General features: G+C 40.8%; 1 protein-coding gene and 1 long non-coding RNA gene across 3 annotated transcripts in view; one reads left to right on the plus strand and one right to left on the minus strand.

Annotated features, from left to right (window-relative positions):
• LOC130163797 (uncharacterized) overlaps positions 1-5,468 on the plus strand; it is a 55,954-nt gene extending 50,486 nt beyond the window's left edge. For both annotated transcript variants that reach the window (XR_008826521.1, XR_008826522.1), the window contains one exon: positions 532-5,468. This is a non-coding gene — a long non-coding RNA (uncharacterized LOC130163797). The remainder of the gene's footprint in view (positions 1-531) is intronic.
• A 9,945-nt stretch (positions 5,469-15,413) lies between these two features.
• On the minus strand, positions 15,414-19,089 carry LOC130163468 (zinc finger protein 774-like). The gene is made up of 7 exons (XM_056367690.1): positions 18,940-19,089; positions 18,642-18,746; positions 18,289-18,384; positions 18,081-18,191; positions 17,713-17,830; positions 17,132-17,467; positions 15,414-16,876 (listed from the first exon to the last, which is right to left on the minus strand). The coding sequence occupies exons 1-7, from the start codon at positions 19,087-19,089 to the stop codon at positions 15,963-15,965; spliced, it is 1,830 nt and encodes a 609-aa protein (XP_056223665.1). The 3' UTR covers positions 15,414-15,962.
• Positions 19,090-19,370: the final 281 nt, after the last annotated feature.

Below are 19,370 nucleotides of genomic sequence, written 5' to 3' on the forward strand. Positions count from 1 at the left end.
ATAGTTTTAATGCTGAATTCACCTTCTGTCAACAATTTTCACCTCAACGGAGACACCAGCAGGTGCAGGAGCGTCTGAGTGTGCTCACAATTAACTTTCTCTAAACCACACAAGTCATCAAGAAGTAGCTGCTGCTCAACAAGGGACATAATTGGTTTGTTAATGGCTGTTCGAAGCTGCAAGTTGTTCGTGCGTGTGTGTGTGTGTGTGTGTATGTGTATGCAAAACCCCCAGTGCAAGTTCTTCAAGACTTCACACTTCCTTAGTGAAGGAAACTTTTTTTTTTTTTTTTAAGATTGACAGCTGAAACTAGACACACCACTCAGACATCTCTTCCAGGGTGTGATTGCTATTTGAGATGCTCAGCAAACAAAAGATAATGACCTGTAATTCAATAATGAAGCCATGAGATTGACTCATTAAATACAGCAAACAGCCGCAGTGGAGTAATAAAGGATTCCTCTCCACCGGTTGAATTCTTATTCTTACGCCTCACGTCTTCTCTCTCCTCTCTTCTTGTGTTTGTCGCAGGGTCCTTCAGGAGTTGGCGCCGGAGACCTGCAGCACCGGCGGCCTGAACACGGACGTCCGCGTTTCACCTCACACAAGGATTCGTTTCAGATAACACAGTTATACCTGTTCAAACATCACACATGAATCTTTGCTCATGTAACATCTTTCTATTCACTTAAATCTTTTCAGACAAAAAAAAAAAAAAGAAGAATACTCTGCTCAGTCATCGCATCACCAGGTACACAAAAGAATAATTTCCCCGAGCTGCAGTAATTTGCAGTGTAGAATACCAATAAAAACTAATAAGAAATGCACTGCAGTAGTGGAAGAGGTGTTGAAATCATTTACTCAAGGAACAGTAGCTATAGCAGAATATAGAAATATTCAGATAAAAGTTGTGCATTCAAAATCCTACTTAAGTAAAAAAAATACTCTCAGTACATCAAGACTGCACTTACAGTACTTTAAAAGATAGAGTAGAAATAAGAATAGAATAGAAATCACTTAATTGTACTGATTTCTTATCTGTAGGTTAATATTTGAACAGCACTGTAATAATAAAGTATTCGCCTGTATGTATATCTCCAGCTGAATACATAACGTAATGGCCTATTTTATCAAGCTGCAACCTCTACGCTCATGAAAGTGAAGTGTATGGAAGTCCAGCCTTTTCTCTTTTCTCAGTCTAATTAGTAAGATTAAATGTAATCTGTTACCACACTGCTCAAGCCTCGTCTCACGAGGCCTTACAGGGGATTTGCGAGGATCTGCAGGTCCGTTTCTTCGGTGTGTCGTCCCCACCACCACCACCTCCTCTTCCTCCTCCTTTCCTCCTCCTTCTCCTCCTCCTCCTTCTCCACCTCCCCACCCTCAGTGCACCACAGTTGCATTATTAAACTTGTATAAGATCATTAGCATACAAAGCAGGAAACCTACCGCCGTGGAGTCATCCATATTTATCTGGACGTGCCTGACTCGTGCATGCATGCACTCGTACTGTAACCTCTTTTACACACAGGCGTGACTGGCTTCCTACCGCAGGAGAGCTGCTGAACAGAGACTATGGAGTGGATATTAGCCGGAGCACGTCTAGTTTTAAGTTATAGATATTTATTTGTGTAACTTCTGAAGAAACACGCGCTTGTGTTTGCCTTGAACTTACGCATTGAAATACGTGCGGCAGCCTGAAAAGCTGAGAAAATGTGTGTACATGGAAACAGAGCAGATGGAGTTCAGTTAGGTTCATCAGAGCAGTTTGCTTCAAGCATATCAAATATAGTTTACACACAGAGGAATTTCCGAGTCTAGTAATGGCTGCAATACATATTCATCTGCTGCACAGAAGCTCATAATCAAACAGAGAGTTAGTCAAACAGAGAGCGTGGTTTTGTAAATACTTGTATCACCTGTGGGTTACCTCTGCCTTCTGAATGACTGAAATCAGCTCCTTCTCTCTCCTCTTCCCTTGTTCCCTTCCTCTCCGAAATCCACTTTTTCTCCTCAACCGTGCTATCCCCGTTTCCCTGCCCTCACGGGGCTCACTCTCCGCACTTTCCCCCCTCAACATTCTGGCTGAGAGCACAACACCCCTCCTCTTTTCTTTTTCTTTTTGGCAACATGGAGTCCTCTGTTAATATTCCTTCCTCCTTCCTCCTTCTTTCTCCTCCCTCCTGTGAGATTGCTGTTGTGTCTTATGGCTTTTTATTCCTACGTGATGGTAGATGGGTTCATGTAGGAGTAGAAGCCACTAAACACGCGGTGAGTGCTCAACGTGCTGGCCAACACACGCAGTGAGCTTCCTGTGGATATGACAGCTGCCACGTTCACATCAGTGTCCTGCCCATTATCAGGAATATGCACACGGTAAAAATAAAATCGTACAGAGTAATCACTGCAGAGTGGTTGCTGTTCCAGGTTATTATAGAACAGATAAGGACAATTGAGCATATTGCACAGGAAATCTGAACAAACCAATCTGACCAAATCTTAAGTTGTGAACAGACCTACTTTTCCCACCTGCACGCTGGCCTGCATGTGCCCTGAATTTCTACCTCCTTCCTGCAGTCCTCTGTCCCAGGGTCCTTGTACAAAACTGGAGCTGGAAATTTCTCAAAATAGGGATCAGGAGGGAAGGATGCCACAAATGAAGAGAAACAACTTGCAGAGGTAGGTCATCAGCGGTGTTTAATAATGTACAGAATCTATATTCCGATGAAGCTAAGGTGAGAACACACTGTACAAGGAAACCTGGTTAAAAAAAAACAAAAAACTACTGTATCACACTTGTCTGTTTGATTGATCCGACTTCCAACACCTCCAGCACTGTGGATATAAACCCTCTGATACTGAAAACACAATTCACATTTTTGGACAGATAGTAATATGACATACATCATGTCGAAAAATGTAAGTTTCCTATGTTGTCACTGTTGCTGTGAAAACCTCCAAAACCTCAACTTTTCATAGGCTCAGAGAAGCTACTCTGTTTTCAGCTTTTGAACAAAGTATTTTTAGAAAAAGCAGGGGAATGTTCTCAACCCATAGAAGAACACTCAATCCTCCTTTAAACAACACTAATAGCCCTTTTCCTCTGCATGGTGTCGGCTCAACTTTACTCAACTCGGCTCAACTTGGCTCACCTCGCCTTTTTTGATTTTCCAATTGGGCAAAAGTTGTGGATAGATGCCTGATACCTGGTACTTTTTTTTTTGGTATCATCTCCGCCGAGGTTCCAAGCGAGCTGAGGCGACACCAAAAGGTGACGTGAAAACACTGCAGACTACTGATTGGTCAGAGAGAATCGTCACTACTGCGTCAAGGGTGTGTCAGATGGGACAATCTGAACAAACCCATCTGTAGCCTGTTGTGTGTTGAAGATGACATCATGACAGCTTCATGCGTTGTCGCTATAGTAACTGGCACTAAAAGCGAGTAGAGTCAGATAGAGGAGTGCATGCTAACATGCTGTTGTTTAGCAGGTTTAACGTTTACCATGTTTATCATAGTGTAGTGTGTTACATTGCTAACATTTGCTAAGTAGCACTAAAGTACAAGTGAGGTTGATGGGAATGTTAGTTTTATAAGTATTTGGTCATAAACTATTGAACACAAGTCCTTATGATACATTATCTCATTTGAATGTGTTGCTTGCGTCTTAATGATATGTGCAGTATTTCCATTAAGGAAGAATGGGACACGACCGAAAGTGATGCTCAAATGTTGCATCTATTGTTATGACAACATGCAAGTATGATAGCTCATTTTGTTCATAAGGACCAGGCCATTTGATGTATTGATATTGATTGACAATGAGATAATGTGACAGGGTTAATAGTTTGGAGAGTATGTGGTGGGAATGTGAAGGGAGAATACGTCGCCTCAGAGACATGAATGTCTGTGCCAGATTTCATGACAGTCCATCCAATAGCTGTTGAAGTATTTCAGCCTGGAGCAAAGTGCTGCACCTGCTAACATGGCAAAAAATTAAAAAATCACTCAGTTGGAGATACATGGTTTTCACAGGGCAGTGATGAGTAGTGCTTTTTTGTCATTCAGCATTTTACATGTGAAAAATTCACATACACACTTGGTTTTTTGGGCATTTATTTTTATATATGCTCTTTGTAAGGCTTCTCTTCCTGTTGAGTTGCTTTGCCCTTTTAAATCTTTAAGCAGCAGCCAGGAAAACTGTAACTCTCAGCTCTGTGCAAACCCCCTTAAACTCCTGTCCACTCGAAATGAGATCCAACATTTTGGCCAGCTCAAAAATGGCTAACAATGGTATTTATCAGCAGTAACTCTCTGCCTGAGCTGAACTGAGTGTCAACCAATTAAGAAAGAAATTCAAATTATCCTGTTCCTGTTGGGTCCGGTTGGGTGCTGTGGGGTTTGGGTTTAAATGTCAACCTTCTGTTTGTATTTGCTCGTAAATGAGCCGCTCACTCTCTCCGCCTGAACACAATCTGAATAAAGCCTAAATGGGTTGTTGTCGGAAACCGAAACCTGATTTAGTAATCCCAGGCTATTACAGGAATTTGACACATGCTTGTAACTGTGTGACATTACTTTCCTTCGCCGATATTAGGTGGGTAATTATTCAAGATGAAATTGCAATAGATATGGTCTGCTGAGGTTTAATGATTTATTCAAGACTTTAAGTTGTTATGATCTAATATTCAGTGGACGGGATGGAAAGTTTCTTTTGCTTGCATATCAGTTTAATTTATTTTTCAGGTTCCCTCTCCTACATTTTTTTTTCCGTCTTTATAGAGACATGGGGAGGTCTGAAAGAATAATAGAGCAGGGCAGACACATTAGCGGAGGCTGAGAGAGGATTCGATCCTGGACCAGCGGGGGGTCTATGGGAATCTAAAGGTGGGAATCAACCATCATGGCATCTATGGGAAAGAGCCTGAATTATTTAAAACAGCACAGGAATATATGAGGGGGAAGTTTTTGTCTTTGAATAGATTGCTGCCACGCTCCGGTTTAAGCCTGAGGGTGTGTGCGCCTTTCCCGATGATGATCCGATTGTGCTGTAAACCTCACATTTCATGAATGTCAAAATGTTCAGTGAAATAAGACGACACAGCCTCATTTCACTTTGGCAGCTGTACTTTTTTCTTTTTATATATTTGTTCTTTTTTTTAAATTATGCCACAGCTTTCATGAGTTCTCTGGTTACGATTGAGTTAGGTCACATAATCCTGAAGTTCAGGTAGAAACATGAAAATCATCAGAACTGGAGTAATGGGATTTTCATCTGACAGCTGCAACAAGGTGCTGTTTGTGTACAGTAGGTTTAATGTATGAGTGTTGTGCTACTGTATTCAGCCCCCTCAGGCCACACTTTGATTTTCTTGTAATAAATAATGCTCTTTTGTGTTCTGTGCTTCATTTGTTCCCTGTTGTAACGTCAGTGCTGCTCAATAAATTATGAATCACTGCCTGTTCAACCTGCTGCATATCTCTTGTTTCATTTGTCTGTCAAATTCTTTTGTTGTTGTTTTTCAAATGGCACACAAATGCACCGCCCAAATGTACATACACACACACACACACACACACACACACAGGGTCTCCAGGTTCCAGTTTTACAAGAGTCGGGTTGTTTAACTCGAATCTCTCTCCGGATTTGATCCAAACTCTGGGTAAAGTCGACACAAGAGGCAGACTGGTTTATGTACACAGCATGTAGTTAAATAAGCACCACACACAGCGAGTGAATGGGAACAGAGCAGTAAAAACATGAATTATTGGTAACTGTAAATATTAGCTGTAAATAAGCTTCACTAGATAGTAACCCGGAACCCAAACAGTGCTATTTAAACTGTCTATCATTTTCATTATTGCTCATACTGTCTAGTGTATGTGTAAATCTGCTATAGGCCATGAAATCACAATACGTAACGCCACAATTGCACTCTGAGTCATTAAAAAATAAAGATGTCACTATTGTTGCACCATGTTATCCCACACAAGTTGTCTTAACAGCGGGCGAGCTGAGGCATTGTTTATGGATGGTTACTCCGATGCAGAGGATGAATTGCAGAGGCGCGGCGTGAGTCCTTCACTTTTCTTTTCTCAGAGATTATGGGCAGCAGAGCTCGCCTACACACAGCAGCTGGCTGTTGTCTGGGGGAATCGCCTCAGCCATCTTTTTTTTCTGATGAAATCTGAGGAAATCCACTAGCAGCCCAAGGCAGACCACACATCCTTTTCTTTTATTTTCCTACTTCTTCACTATTCAATAATTCTCAGTGATAGGCCTCTCTTTTGAGCACTGGCACCACTCCTCATCCCAATTAGTGAAAGGCAAAGAGGCCCCCTTGTTTGTCAGCACGCAAGCGGTAATTGGATAATCCCTGAAATGCCGAGTGCACAAAAGGGAATCTGTAATTAAACCAGAAAGTCTGTCAAATATTGACACAGATGAGTCCTGTAAAGTATAGATACAGATGATGAGTCAACGTCGCATCATTGTGCAGGCTTTTGAAATTTCTCAAAAAGTTTTATGCACAAGGGCAAAATGTGACATATTTGTCATAAAGTTTAGCCTCCATATAAAAGAGATGAAAAATGAAATGTTAATATTAACATAAATATTGTTTCGCATAAGGCGGTTGTTTGATTAGCTTTAAATCCACGTTTAACTTGTCTCCTCATGTTCATTTACGTCTCCCTCCATGAGCTCAGTGGCTTTAGCAGGTGAACTCAGCGAGGGAGGCTTGCTGTAGCTCTCAGACAGACTCGCCAGGCTGTTGTGTTTCATTTCAAGTGTTGCAGTGTGTGACAATATCTGCAACGTCTGCAGATAAACAGTTTAATTCCAAAGTGAAACTTCCACAATGGTGACATGTGACAGCTGCTCCTAGAAAACAAAGTAACTGCACTAGGAGTTACAGCCAGGCCAGCAGCTCCGTGAAGCTGTACATTTCCAACTGGGCCAGCCGGCCGACATTGCAATCTGTGGAGCCGTGCTGCTGCTAGCATGGCGAAAAGTTGAAGGTGGCGTGCAGCTTGACCTCTTGTTTTGCAGACTCTAAATGATGAAAGTTCAGGCGCCTACCTGGCATTTTTTGGAAACGATCTCTGCTCACAGTGTGACCTGTGGACATCCCATTGTGACAACAGTGTGCTGAGTTATACACATTTCTCTCAACATCTCACTAACGCCCATCACAACAAGACGTCTCCTCGAGTCCACTTAATGAGAGTGTAGCGTCAGCGTTCTGGCTGCAATTACAGTGCTTAGGACTCTTTAATGATATGTTAATGGCTTGGCTGTATTACCTCTCAGCTGCCCAAACAACATTAAATACCCTGCGGCTGATTAATCCGGCATCCACAAAAACACCCAATTAGAGGGAAAATGTTTGAATCAAGTTCTGCCAACAACTTTAGAGCAAAATAGACACACGAGAAGAACTGCTACAAGAGATTTTAGCCAGAATGCAGTAAATAGAGATGATAGCCGCAGCGTTGAGATCAATTTACTCCTGTTTCACAGTGAAAACAGATGAGTATTTGTTATAGTTTATGATGGTGTTCTGATGCAGGATGACTTCAGAAGAGTTAGGGTTACTTTGCTCAAGGGCACAGTGCCAAAACACACAGCTGTTGATGAACACTGAGTGTCATGAGGGTCAAACCTGTGACCTCTCAGTTACATAACACTCTGTCTGACCAGCAGGCCGCCCTGCCTACTCACTGCTGCTGCTGCTGCTGCTGCTGCTGCTGCTGCTGTGTCTGCATCAAAGTCAGAGATGCAGAGCGAGGCTGTGAAAACATCTAACATGACTTGCACTAATTAAGTGCATGTCCTTTTTTTTTTGTTCTACTTAAAACCATGAAAACGATTTTGGCACAATTTAAAGTTATAGTCAAATTAGCAAGATGACTCCTGACAGAGGTGCTCGGGAAAACTTTAAAAGAAAACACCATCAAAGCAATGACATCCTCCAACGAATGCTCTGAATTTCAAAGTGTTCATTTTAAAAACAAAACACTTTTTGCTCCTCAGCGTCACCATTGTGTCAAATACGATTAATCTGTGACACGGTTCCAACAACTCCCAGCTCAACTCTACTCCTGCCGGTGCTCGCTTGCTGCCGACGTGGAAACTCACAGGGCAGTAGTGATTATTAATGTGCAACATCTGAAATCAAACTCACGGGGGGGGGGGGTTCATTTTCCAGGAGTTTCTCTTGTAATGTACGCTGAGTGGTGACAAAGCACCGTAGTGTCCGTGGAGGAGAGGCGGTCCCATCCCATCCACAAAACACACACAAGTACAAGAAGTGTAGGACGAGAAACACTAGTCAGGTGGTGGTAAGTGCATTTTGTCTTGTACTGTGCATAATGAGACTTCTGAGTTGCTGACACTTGGGTATACTGATACTTCCCTGCTTCTGCTGCAGCAAATACAGATGGGTGATAAATTAAAGGAAAAGACAACAGAGATTGCCTCCACAACAGCTTTAGTGCTCTTTTAAACACTTTCTGCAAGTCTCTCAAACTTTACTGGAGGAGTAAAACATAATTCTTCCTAAGATATTCCCTCATTTGGTGCGTTGATGTCGCTGTTTGTCCAAAATCTCCCGCAGGTGTTCATTTAGGTTGAGATCTGGCGACTGCACACTTCGTCTTCATGGTGTACCTTTGGTTTTCACACAATACTGCAGCATCTAGACTAGAATCAGTCGATACCCCTTCACTACACACAGCTCATCTCCAAACATGAAAGCTTCCAAGGGGGTTTGGGACATTGTATAGGTTCTCTAACCTGTTCGGGGGCCCAGTTGGAATTTGCTGCGTTTGTTACCTCCAAGTGTCAGTTAGTTTGTGGTAATTTGATGCGACAGTCCCCATCTACAAGACAGAGCCACAATATTAGGACTTGGTTCATTTAGTGGTGCAATTTCCCTAAAAAATTTGCAGGTAATTAAATTACCAAAAAAATCAACTGATGTACAATGAACCTGGGGCTTTTGGGGCCCCTGGAGGTCTGATGTCCTGGGGCAGTTGCCCACTTTGGCTATCTGGTAATCCATTTTTTTCCCCTCATTAAACCACTGAGCTCTTAAGCCCAGTGGATGGCATCACTGTCATCCTGGAGGGGACTAAGTACTTCCATCAGGTTTTTTCCCCTCATTTGTCATTCATCTTGTTACATATCTATAAACTCATTGTAAATCAAATTCACAAAGCATAATGCACCACTATCCTCCTTAAAAGATCCCATATTTTACACTTTTCCAATCTTTTATTTGAAGTGTTGATATCCAGGAGAAGATATATTTGTGGTTTTAAGAAGCAGAAATAATCTCAGTGTGTAACAACAACAGGTCAGTTGAGAAGAGAGGATCTGAGCCTCTCTTCTGATGGGCTGACTGTTTTTCTGAGTGATTGAATAAAAATATAGCAGATTTCAGGTAAACACTGGCTGAGGGCGGTGACTGCTTTGTTGTGACACGAAGTTACGGAAGCCCTGACGGCTCGTTTTAAGGCACAGTTTCTGAATAAGGACTGAGCTCTTTGACACTTTTACAGTATGAATATAGAACCTAGACCTGCTTTATAATATATAAATACATTATATATATATAGTAGTTGACAAAGCAGTCTTTAATGAAGCATTTTCCCACTGTAGTGTTGCTCTCTTTGTCAGTGAAAGTCTTAAGGTGGTAGTAGTAGTATATTATTGGTAGCTGTAGCAGAAGTACCAGTGGTAATAGTACTCGCACTGATAAAAGTGACAATTTAAAATGTAATCATGTCTTTGACTAATAATATTACAACCTCTGTGGCTATTACTACAGGTGATAGTGCTAACAATCATCATTTTCTCCAACATGAAAGCCTCTTTCAGAGTGTCAGGCAGGTCTGTGCGTTTTAGCTCCATCTCGTCTGTCTCTTATCACCTCTCATCAGCAGGGGAGGTGAAAGAGGTTGGAAAGAGGGGGGCTGCTCATCCGAGGCGAAGAGGAGAGCCAAAAGGAGGCAGCATCCTTATCAAAGGCCTGGGTGCTGAGCCTCGGTTAAAAATAGAAACCGAGGGAGATTGGCATCGATTTCTGCAGGCGTTGACGGCCCGATTGACAGCAGCACCGCAGCGTCGGGCTGTTGAGCCATCGAGGGAATCCGCCAGACTGCCTATGATGAGATGAGATGGGAAGATAACTTCTGACAAGCCCTCCACCCGCCACCCATCTCTAATCACCCTGTCTGCACACACACACACACACATACTCACATAAACACACCAACATGCACACACTGTGAGAAAAAGTAATTACCACATGCATGCACCTGCACACACAAACGCACTGAGACACACACACACACACACACACACACACCCACACTTGCTGCCCCCTGAGCAAGTAATGGGACTTTGGCTGGCTGAGCATCCACCTGTCCGGTTTCTCCTGCCAAGCCAAAGCTCATGTGCTCACACACATACAAAATACCTCTGGATGTCCCTGCGCAGCCACCAGCCACCGTCCGTAAGGGTTAGCTCACTAAATTATCCTCCGTCAGTAAATAGTGCCTAATATCCATGAGAAGTCCCGAATGGGGATGTCAGTGACCTTTGTTTTACTGCTGTAAATGAACTCCACTAACTGATTGCTGTTATTACACTGTCTGCTTTCCTGCACTTTCAGTCATTCCTCTCCCTGCAGTATTAGCAGCTAGTCAGTCAAGCAAATGTATTTAGCAGCCAATTATCAATATTATTGGGAGTTCCATATGAAAATAAGAAGCTTTACTTCATCAGAGTTTATCTTCTGCCTCTCACCTTTAAACAAGAGCAGCAAGCTCTCTGATTGAGAGTAAAATGAGAAGATTAAGGCTGGTTAGCTTATCTTAGCATGAAGACAAAAGCTCAGTGATAAACACATTATAACTTATTTGTTCATTAAGCACAAAAACTAAACCGTGAGCATTCAATTGCTGCTTCTCTTTCAGACAGAGCCAGGCGAGCTGTTTCCCCCTGTTTCCAGTCTTTATGCTAAGCTAAGCTAACTCTCTCCTTGCTCCGGCTTCATATTGCACAGACAACATTAGCAGGCTCCAACTGGATAAACTGTTAAAATTTATCGTGCATTCAATTGCTGCACAGAAGATACTAATACATTTTCCTGCAAATATTCTAGACTGTGGTTTTTACTTAAACCCAATATGTAAAAGGCCATCGACTTAAAATAAAAAACAGGGAAAAAGATCGAATGAAGATGATGGACTGTATTTTGGTATGGGGCATTTGTCACACATGATCCTCTCCTACTCATCCTTTCTCTGTCGATCGTAAAATGATCCAATATAGCAAAAACAATCATCATTTAAAGCTGAAAGTTTGACATCTACTCATAATTAGGTGATTTGCAGCAATCTGCCACCAGGACTCTGTCAATCTGTCAGCATGATCCTCCTCCTGTTAAAACCGCCACAGAGACAATTACTCTGGGCTCCTCCTAATTAGAAACTCATTGAAATTTATGAGTGTCTGTTATGAATTATTTAATACTGCTTCCTGGGAGGGATGCCATTAGGGAAGTTTAAGCTAGTGAATTTCTTACAGACCCTTTTATGGGTGTGTTTGACCATGTTTAGCTGGAGTATAACACGGTATGTGTCTCCCTCTGGTGGTGAATATTAAACATCTGAAGTGGTGACTGAAGAAGACACAGGCATAGTGTCGTAGTTTGCCATGGCGGACAATTTATGTATGAGCTTTTTGGACTCTTATGTTTTGGATATTGGTTTTATTTCTTGGTTTATTTTGTAATTACTTCCTTTGTGTGTCATGTGGTTATTTTACTTCCTGTCTTTGCCCTGTTTCCCTCCTTGTAGATTGTCTGCCCCGCCCTAATGTGTTTCACCTGTGTTCAATTACCCTTGCCTCCCTTGCGTCTATTTAGTCTCTGTGATCCAGTTTGTCCTGTTTTCCTGTGGTTCTCCTGGTTGCCATTTTGAATTTCTTTCCTTGTGTTTTGATTTTTTTTGGATTCTTGTTTCCCCAGCTTGGATTTACTTCTACATTGAGTAAGGCTTTTGAGTTTTTTCTTTATTAAATAAATTACTCAACAGCCCAGACTTTACAAAATGTAATACATAGGTTTCACCTGCCCAGCTGTGTGACCAAAAAACAAACAAAATAAATAAATAAATGACATAACCTGTTTTTAGCATGCATTATCAAATTTAAATGTTTCCTTTAAACCATTAGCATATTTTCCAATTTGCAACATTTGATTGTAAGTGATTTTGTGATATTAACACATTTCAGGGTTAGGGTTACGTTGAGGTGACTTTGAGATGTACTTTCATGCTGAATATTTTTGGAAAACATCTTGTGACAATAGACAGTAGGTGAGGTTTCTCTCTCGTGTGTCCTTGTGTTCGCTTAGTGTTGTCACTCAAAGAGAGCGACACCACCGTGAGGCAACTTCAGGAATTGTAGCTGAAATTGCAGCTTGAGATTGAGCATGGTGATGTCCTCCCAAGAGGTCCAGAGATCTGAAAAGCACAGTATCACGCAATTATTGTGGCAGAACTTATTACAAATGTGAGTGAAGAGATATGTAACTGTATCTCAATCCATGTGTATGTATTCAGATACTCATAATTTGGCAAGTAAGTCTAAGTTGGGTGTTTAACATTAAGCTGAATCTATAGCTTCCCTGGGTTATGATGGCTTCATAACCTGGTTTCAAAACCTCTAGTTCAAATCCTTCAGCACCAGGGTGAGTTGTTGAGAAAAATAAAATTCAGCACCTTTGCACATGTAATGTATCACTTTAAAATAACTGTACAGTGACTAAACCTTCAACCCTTTCAAATATCAGAACAAGTAAAAGAACAGGGCCTAGACTGAACAGATAACTGTACATGCTTTAGCTTATTTTGTCTTCTTTTGACTTTACAAGTCTATTTTCAAGGTTGTGTGATGAGTAAAATCTTTTGTCAGATGCAAAACACTTTTTGATTTTATGGATCAACTGTTCATAACCAAACAGTATCAGCAGCACCCTCTGTTGCTGGTGTTTGTTTGTCATCCTAAATGTATGCGCCAGTATTAAACTCTGGGTAAGAGCAGCAGCAGTGAGGCTTGGCCGGAAAGCTTTGAGCTGGTGTTATTAATGTAACCAAAGTAAAATTATTGAATGAATAACTTCTCAGTGAGAACCGCCCAAATTAAATTTTGAATGTGTTTGATATTTGTATGGTCGTTAGCAGTAGCTCTGATGAAGCTGGTAACCTGCAGATTAGAGGCATCAAACATTATTTACTCAATTCAATTTGTGCTTGTTATCTGCATGAAATTTACATCTGCTTAAACAGGACAGCAGCTAATTATGAAATTAGCAAGTCTGTGAAGGGACGAGAGCTGAAAGCTGCGATTCAGATGTGATATATGTCCAGTCCAGGCTGATCTGAATATTCAAAATAGTAATACTAATCATTTCTTCTCAGACCTTTAGTCTACAATTTTCCCAAAGTCATTTGAAAATTAATAGCGATTACTTTTTCACTATGTATATGTGTAAGATATAAATTGAGAGGACATGAGTGGTGACGGCCTGGTCTCTTTTAACTGTAAGTTTGATCGGCTACAATACTACATAGACTACAATTTCATTTTTGAAGGCTGGCCTGTTGCAACCATCGCTCACAAGAGTACTGGCATTAAAATGATTTCTGTTTCTGACTGTGCAAAGCTGAGCTTTATCATAGAGAATGTGAAATACTCTTAAGAGATTAGTGTCTCTTAGCATATTCATGTCAAAAACCAAGGCGCAGATATTTCCTACTTCTTCCTCCTTGCAGTTTGTTGTCCTCTTGAAACATGTTGGTGTTTCTGTATAGCATTGCACTTAATGAGATCTGCCTTCTTCACAAATTCAAAGATAATCTGACAAACACAAAAATTTGCATTCATTTTTAAATTTATGTTTGGTCGTGACACATACAGATCAAATACATTATTCTGTCTCCTCTCCCACCCATGTGCCATGTCAGTATATACAGTACATTAAAATACCATATGAATATTGAATATATGTGTATTGCCAAAGTGTGGCTGTCTCTAAAAATCACTAGCCCAGGAAGTGTTTTGGTGTTTGTTTCATTTGCAAATTTTTGTCTCAGTTCTTCATTCTTTTTACTCATAAGTAGAACGGCAGGGGGAGATGAGGATGTGACAGAAAGTAAACACCCTCATTCTTTGTCTTATGTCCACAATACACACTCAAAAGCAGCTTTGACAGCTACACCCAATCTTTGAAGACATTTATACATCGATTATCTTTTAGATTATTGATTTAGGCCAACTGTCTTGACTAGTTAGTTGAGTATCATGTCCTTTTCTGGCCAACAGGAGACGCTGTTTGGTTGGCAACAGCGATGTAAACATCCGACCCTGCAGAGACTAACTGTAGAGGGACAGTGGTGCCACCTATTCGCTGCTTACAAAGCATGTGCTTTTCTCTCAGATAAGAGCATATAGAGTAAAATACAGACATCGATAACTAACTTTGCACGGAGCGCGTAAGGCAGCTTGGCTTTGCTAAGTATTGCAGCTCTATTAAACAATATGCAGCACAGTTCAACGGTAAACTGTAATTGTTAGCTTTATTTAGAATAACTACCTATGTACAGTAAGTAATGTGGTGTCTGTAGTGTTTTATATTATATATTGCAACACTGTTTGAGCACAGTGTGGTTTAGCTAGCTTGCATTTCCACAGCAACAACATTGAAACCTCCGGTGCACATCCTTCAAAACAAAATGCAAAATTTCACGAACAAAGACTGTATTTCCTACATGTCAAAATTCTCCTACTAAGCTTTACTTCACCATCTTACCGTATGGTTTGATTTAGTGGGTACATACCAATTTATACTACGTGAAGACAGTTATTAAAATGGTAACAATGACGACAATTTTCTCCGCTTTTATTCTGAAGGCACGAGATTCATATCGGACTTCTTGTCGTTGCTGGGGCAACGTAGATGATCAGTCGGTTGCCAGTTTTCAAAGTAAGATTTCAGCTCAAACAGCTCACCTGGAAGTTTAAACATTGTTACTGTCTTTTTAACCTCTGTAAATAGAGGGATCATTTGAGAATCTACTTGTTATTCTCATGTGTTCCCACACTTGTAAGTTGCTTTGGATAAAGGCGTCTGGCAAATGAGTAAATTTAAATGTAGTGCGTTTTATGTAACAATTCGCATATAGCAATGTTCCGCTGGCCAATATGATACCATTAGATACCGAAGACTAGGATTAATAGCCTATCTTTATTGCAAATATTGAATTCTCGCTATTTTCTGAAAAACTTTGACACGACTGTCAGAGTGCCGCAAAACCCATTCAACTCATGAATTAGAAAAATATCTTTGGTACACACATTTATTAGTGTCATAAATAAACCATATGGACAGAAGTTTCTTTTAAGCAATAAAAGGCACAAATAAAGGGAGTTACATTTTCACCCTTGGAAGTCACAAATTTAAAATGGCACATACACACCCATTCATTCACATTCTTTAAATAAATTGGGTCACACACGTTCACATGTCTGTTACTTTCTCACACATATAACCACCTGTTACTGTTGGGATATTTTGTCAGCACGTTTTGTTGACTTATATCCCCTATCCAGACGCTTTTCTTAACCTCAAGTCTAAAGATAATACAAAAACCTTAACCCTAAACATTGTGCTCTTTAATAATGGTCTCCTAAAATGTATGGTGCGTTTACATACAGTACATACAATATGTAATATCTGAGTATCCTAAGTGCATATTTACGTACATACACACAAGTGATTCACTGAAATGAAACTGCACCAAAACAGCATTTCCTAACATAGGAATAAACCAGGCTGTCATCAGTCACTTAACATACAGTTCACATGATAACAACATGTCTCCAAAGTATACTAGATGTTCTTGTGGACTTTGAGATGTATTTTCATGTTGGATTTTTGGGAGAACGTCTTGTGACATGTTAAACACTGGTGAGGTTTCTCTCCTGTGTGTGTCCTCATATGTTTCTTCAATCCTGAACAACTGTGAAACGATTTGTCACACTGTGAACAAGAATACGGCCTCTCTCCTGTGTGCGATCTCCGATGTAGTGTCAGTTGTGCTGCTGTGGCAAAAGCTTTTCCGCAGGCTTCGCATCGATAAGGCCGCTCCCCTGTGTGACTGCGAGAATGCACCAGCAAGGCCCCAGAGCTGCAGAAAGACATACCACATGTGCTGCACAGGTATGGTTTCTCTTTCATATGCATCCTAAGGTGCACAGTGCGTGGATACAATTGTGTAAATTTCTTGTCGCATAAAGTGCAGGCGTATGGGCGCTCACCAGTGTGGATGCGCACGTGTGACTTCAAGACTGACTTTGTCAGGAATCTCTTGTCACAGTAGGAACAGGCAAACGGCCTCTCTCCAGTGTGGTGTCGAAGGTGAACTGTAAGCAAACCCTGAGAACTAAATCTCTTCTCACAAAAATTGCAAGCGAAGGACAAGACTTTAGGTTTAGAGTGATTAAGGACATGTTGATTCAGGTCTTTACGGCTTTTATATGTGTTGTGGCAATGAGTGCACTTGAATGGCCGTGCTGAAGTGTGAACAAAACAATGGTTTTTCAAGGCTGAACAAGATGAAAAAGTCTTTCCACACTCCAGGCAGGTGTTTTTATTGCCTCTTATGGAGTTCTTGCTTAATGGACGGGAGCCATCGGGTCTGCCTCCTGTCGAGGACTGGACCGTGTTCTCCAGAAGTTGCTTCACTTCTTCCACTGAGTTTTCTGAGCATCTGGGTGACTGGAAGGCAACTTCCCCAGCTGTTTCTGCCAACGGAAAACAAAAGACTTAGCGAAGGAATTCACTCGACAGAATCAACATGCCAAGTGAAGATATGACTTCACAGCACAGCACATTACTAAACCATAGATGAGAGGCCATAGAGCTGAGATCACATTTAAACTTGGGCAGATGATCCTCAAAACAATTACTGCAGAGCCTTTTTGTCATTGTGACAATGATTGAATGAATAGCACACTAAGAAAATCCAGAAAATCTTGTACAATGCACGAGATGCTGACCTCTGTCATCTGCAGCATCAGCGCCATCAGAACACGGAGAGGACGAGAGTGGTGACAGTCCAAACTCATGCGGCTGAGAGTTTGGATTTGTTTCAGTGGAACTCTCGTAAGTCTCTTCATCATCCTCACACATGTCTTCTACGCTACAGCGGTTTATTTCCTGCAGCGTCTCCTCTTCTAACTTTATTTGACCTCTTCCCTGTGGTTTTTCAGCGTCTTGTTTGCAGTCTACACCTCCCCAATGTATTTCTTGATCAATATGGTCTTCAGGTGCCACTGAAGTCTGTTTAGATTTAAGTGTGGAGAGAATAGTGTCTGATGTGAAGGTGAATTCGCCTGAGAAACAGAGATAATATTAATGTTAGAGGTGAAATTGTGTGTAAAAGGCACTGGAGTGGTGCTGGTTGTCAGGCACGACGGCAGCAATATTATATTCTTTGGTAACTAATAGATTAGATGGTGACTGGTGTTTGGCAGAAGCACTCAGTTTAATAAAGTTTTAACCATTACAACAGTGAAAAGAGGGCGTCCACACACTCTAACTGGGAGAAGCGGAATTTCAATTGTTGACAGATTCTTACTTTTAGTCAACTTTTGCCGCTCCTGTTGATGCTGCAAAATTCTCTTCAGATCTTCATGATCAGAAACAAACTGCACAAGCTGGTCGTCACTGGAAGAAATGTCAAACATAGAGAATACCTGAGGGAAAAAAAGAAAAGTGTGCAATTTGTAAACACAGGGTTTATCCTGTATTTTCAATTTTAAAGTTTTCTGCTTCTTCTTCTAAGATCAGTCTTTATAATGTCAATTAGCATCTCTCAAATACCACATTGACTTTCAATATTATTCAAGACTTGTGTAAGAAATGTGTGGCTAAAATTCAACAGCATTTGGTCATTAAGTGGCTAGTAGGGTCAGATGGATGTTCAGGTTTCACCCTGCTGTCTACCTGTGAAAAGCTTGGTACTGGGAGAAACTCCTCCAGTCGGTAGAAGAACTCCCAGATCAGGATCTGCAGCGCTGTGTCAAAACGAACTCCATACTGAAGTTGGAAGACTTCCTTTGATGATAAAAAAAATATGTACATATATATCGATGTGTTAATGGATTTCAGTACTGAAAAACCAAACAGAAAAAAAGGTTGGAGTCAAACTCACCTTGAAAAAAATGTCTTTTTGAGATTGATCACCAAGCAATGTCTGAACCAGCTCCACAAATGCTGACTTTGAAATTTCCACCTCTCCATCTTGGTCCTGTCATGAAGCCCAAGAGAAGTTCATTAACATGCATGAATTATGACTTTCTGTTCCTACATGTTATAGTAAAAATAAATATTTCAGCATTAGAAATGCCTAAAGATTGTAGTGACGTTTTGGCAGTTTGGCTCATTGTTTGTATTCCAATATCCAATAAGGACTTCAAAACTATCTCTGTCTCAGGCATCTAATCTGTCTGACATCTAAGACACTGTATCCTCATGTTAAACATCCTCCCATTATCAAATTCCTACCTCTTCATGCATGCAGTTTGTTGTCCACTTTTGGAAACTGTTAAGATGATCCTGGACGGCTTTACAGCCAACCTCATCCATCCTCTTTAACAAATCAAGAATGAGCTGAAAAACAAAGAAAATCCTTTAAGCTGAACCTTCTAAATAAAACTTCATTTTTGACAGACTAAAAAATAGATGTATTATTCTTGTATTTAAAACCTTTCCAAATTCAAAGTCTTAACAAACCTTTAAATAAAACAATCTAAGTTCTTTTTTTTTTTTGTTTATGTCAAATCATCTTAATATCCACACTCACTCGAGCTCTCAGTCCCAGGATCAACTGAGTCCTCTGTTTGTAGTTCAGAAGCTCTGGGACCATCTCGGTCACCAATGTCATGAATTCAGCGAGTTTGTCATACTGGTCTACATTTCGCTCCTGGGCCACCTGCCACATACAGGCTGACATCAGCCTCAGTGGAGGAACCAGGAGCCGCAGCGAGGACAGGGGGAGATGAGGATCTGACGGTAGATATAGGCAGTCGCCAAATTATCAAAGTGTACAATCTTGAAACTTAAACTGTATAGATGTACAATAATATTATACATTAATGGTTATTTTCATCATTGATTAGTCTGACCATAAATTTAAGTGTCATAAAATACTGATAAAAAGCCCATTGCAATTGTAAAGCCTTCAGATTACTTTACTAACTTACAATGATATAGAACAGAGAAAAGCAACTTTTT

The sequence above is a fragment of the Seriola aureovittata genome, chromosome 22 (genome assembly GCF_021018895.1).
Source record: "Seriola aureovittata isolate HTS-2021-v1 ecotype China chromosome 22, ASM2101889v1, whole genome shotgun sequence".
Taxonomy (NCBI): domain Eukaryota; kingdom Metazoa; phylum Chordata; class Actinopteri; order Carangiformes; family Carangidae; genus Seriola; species Seriola aureovittata.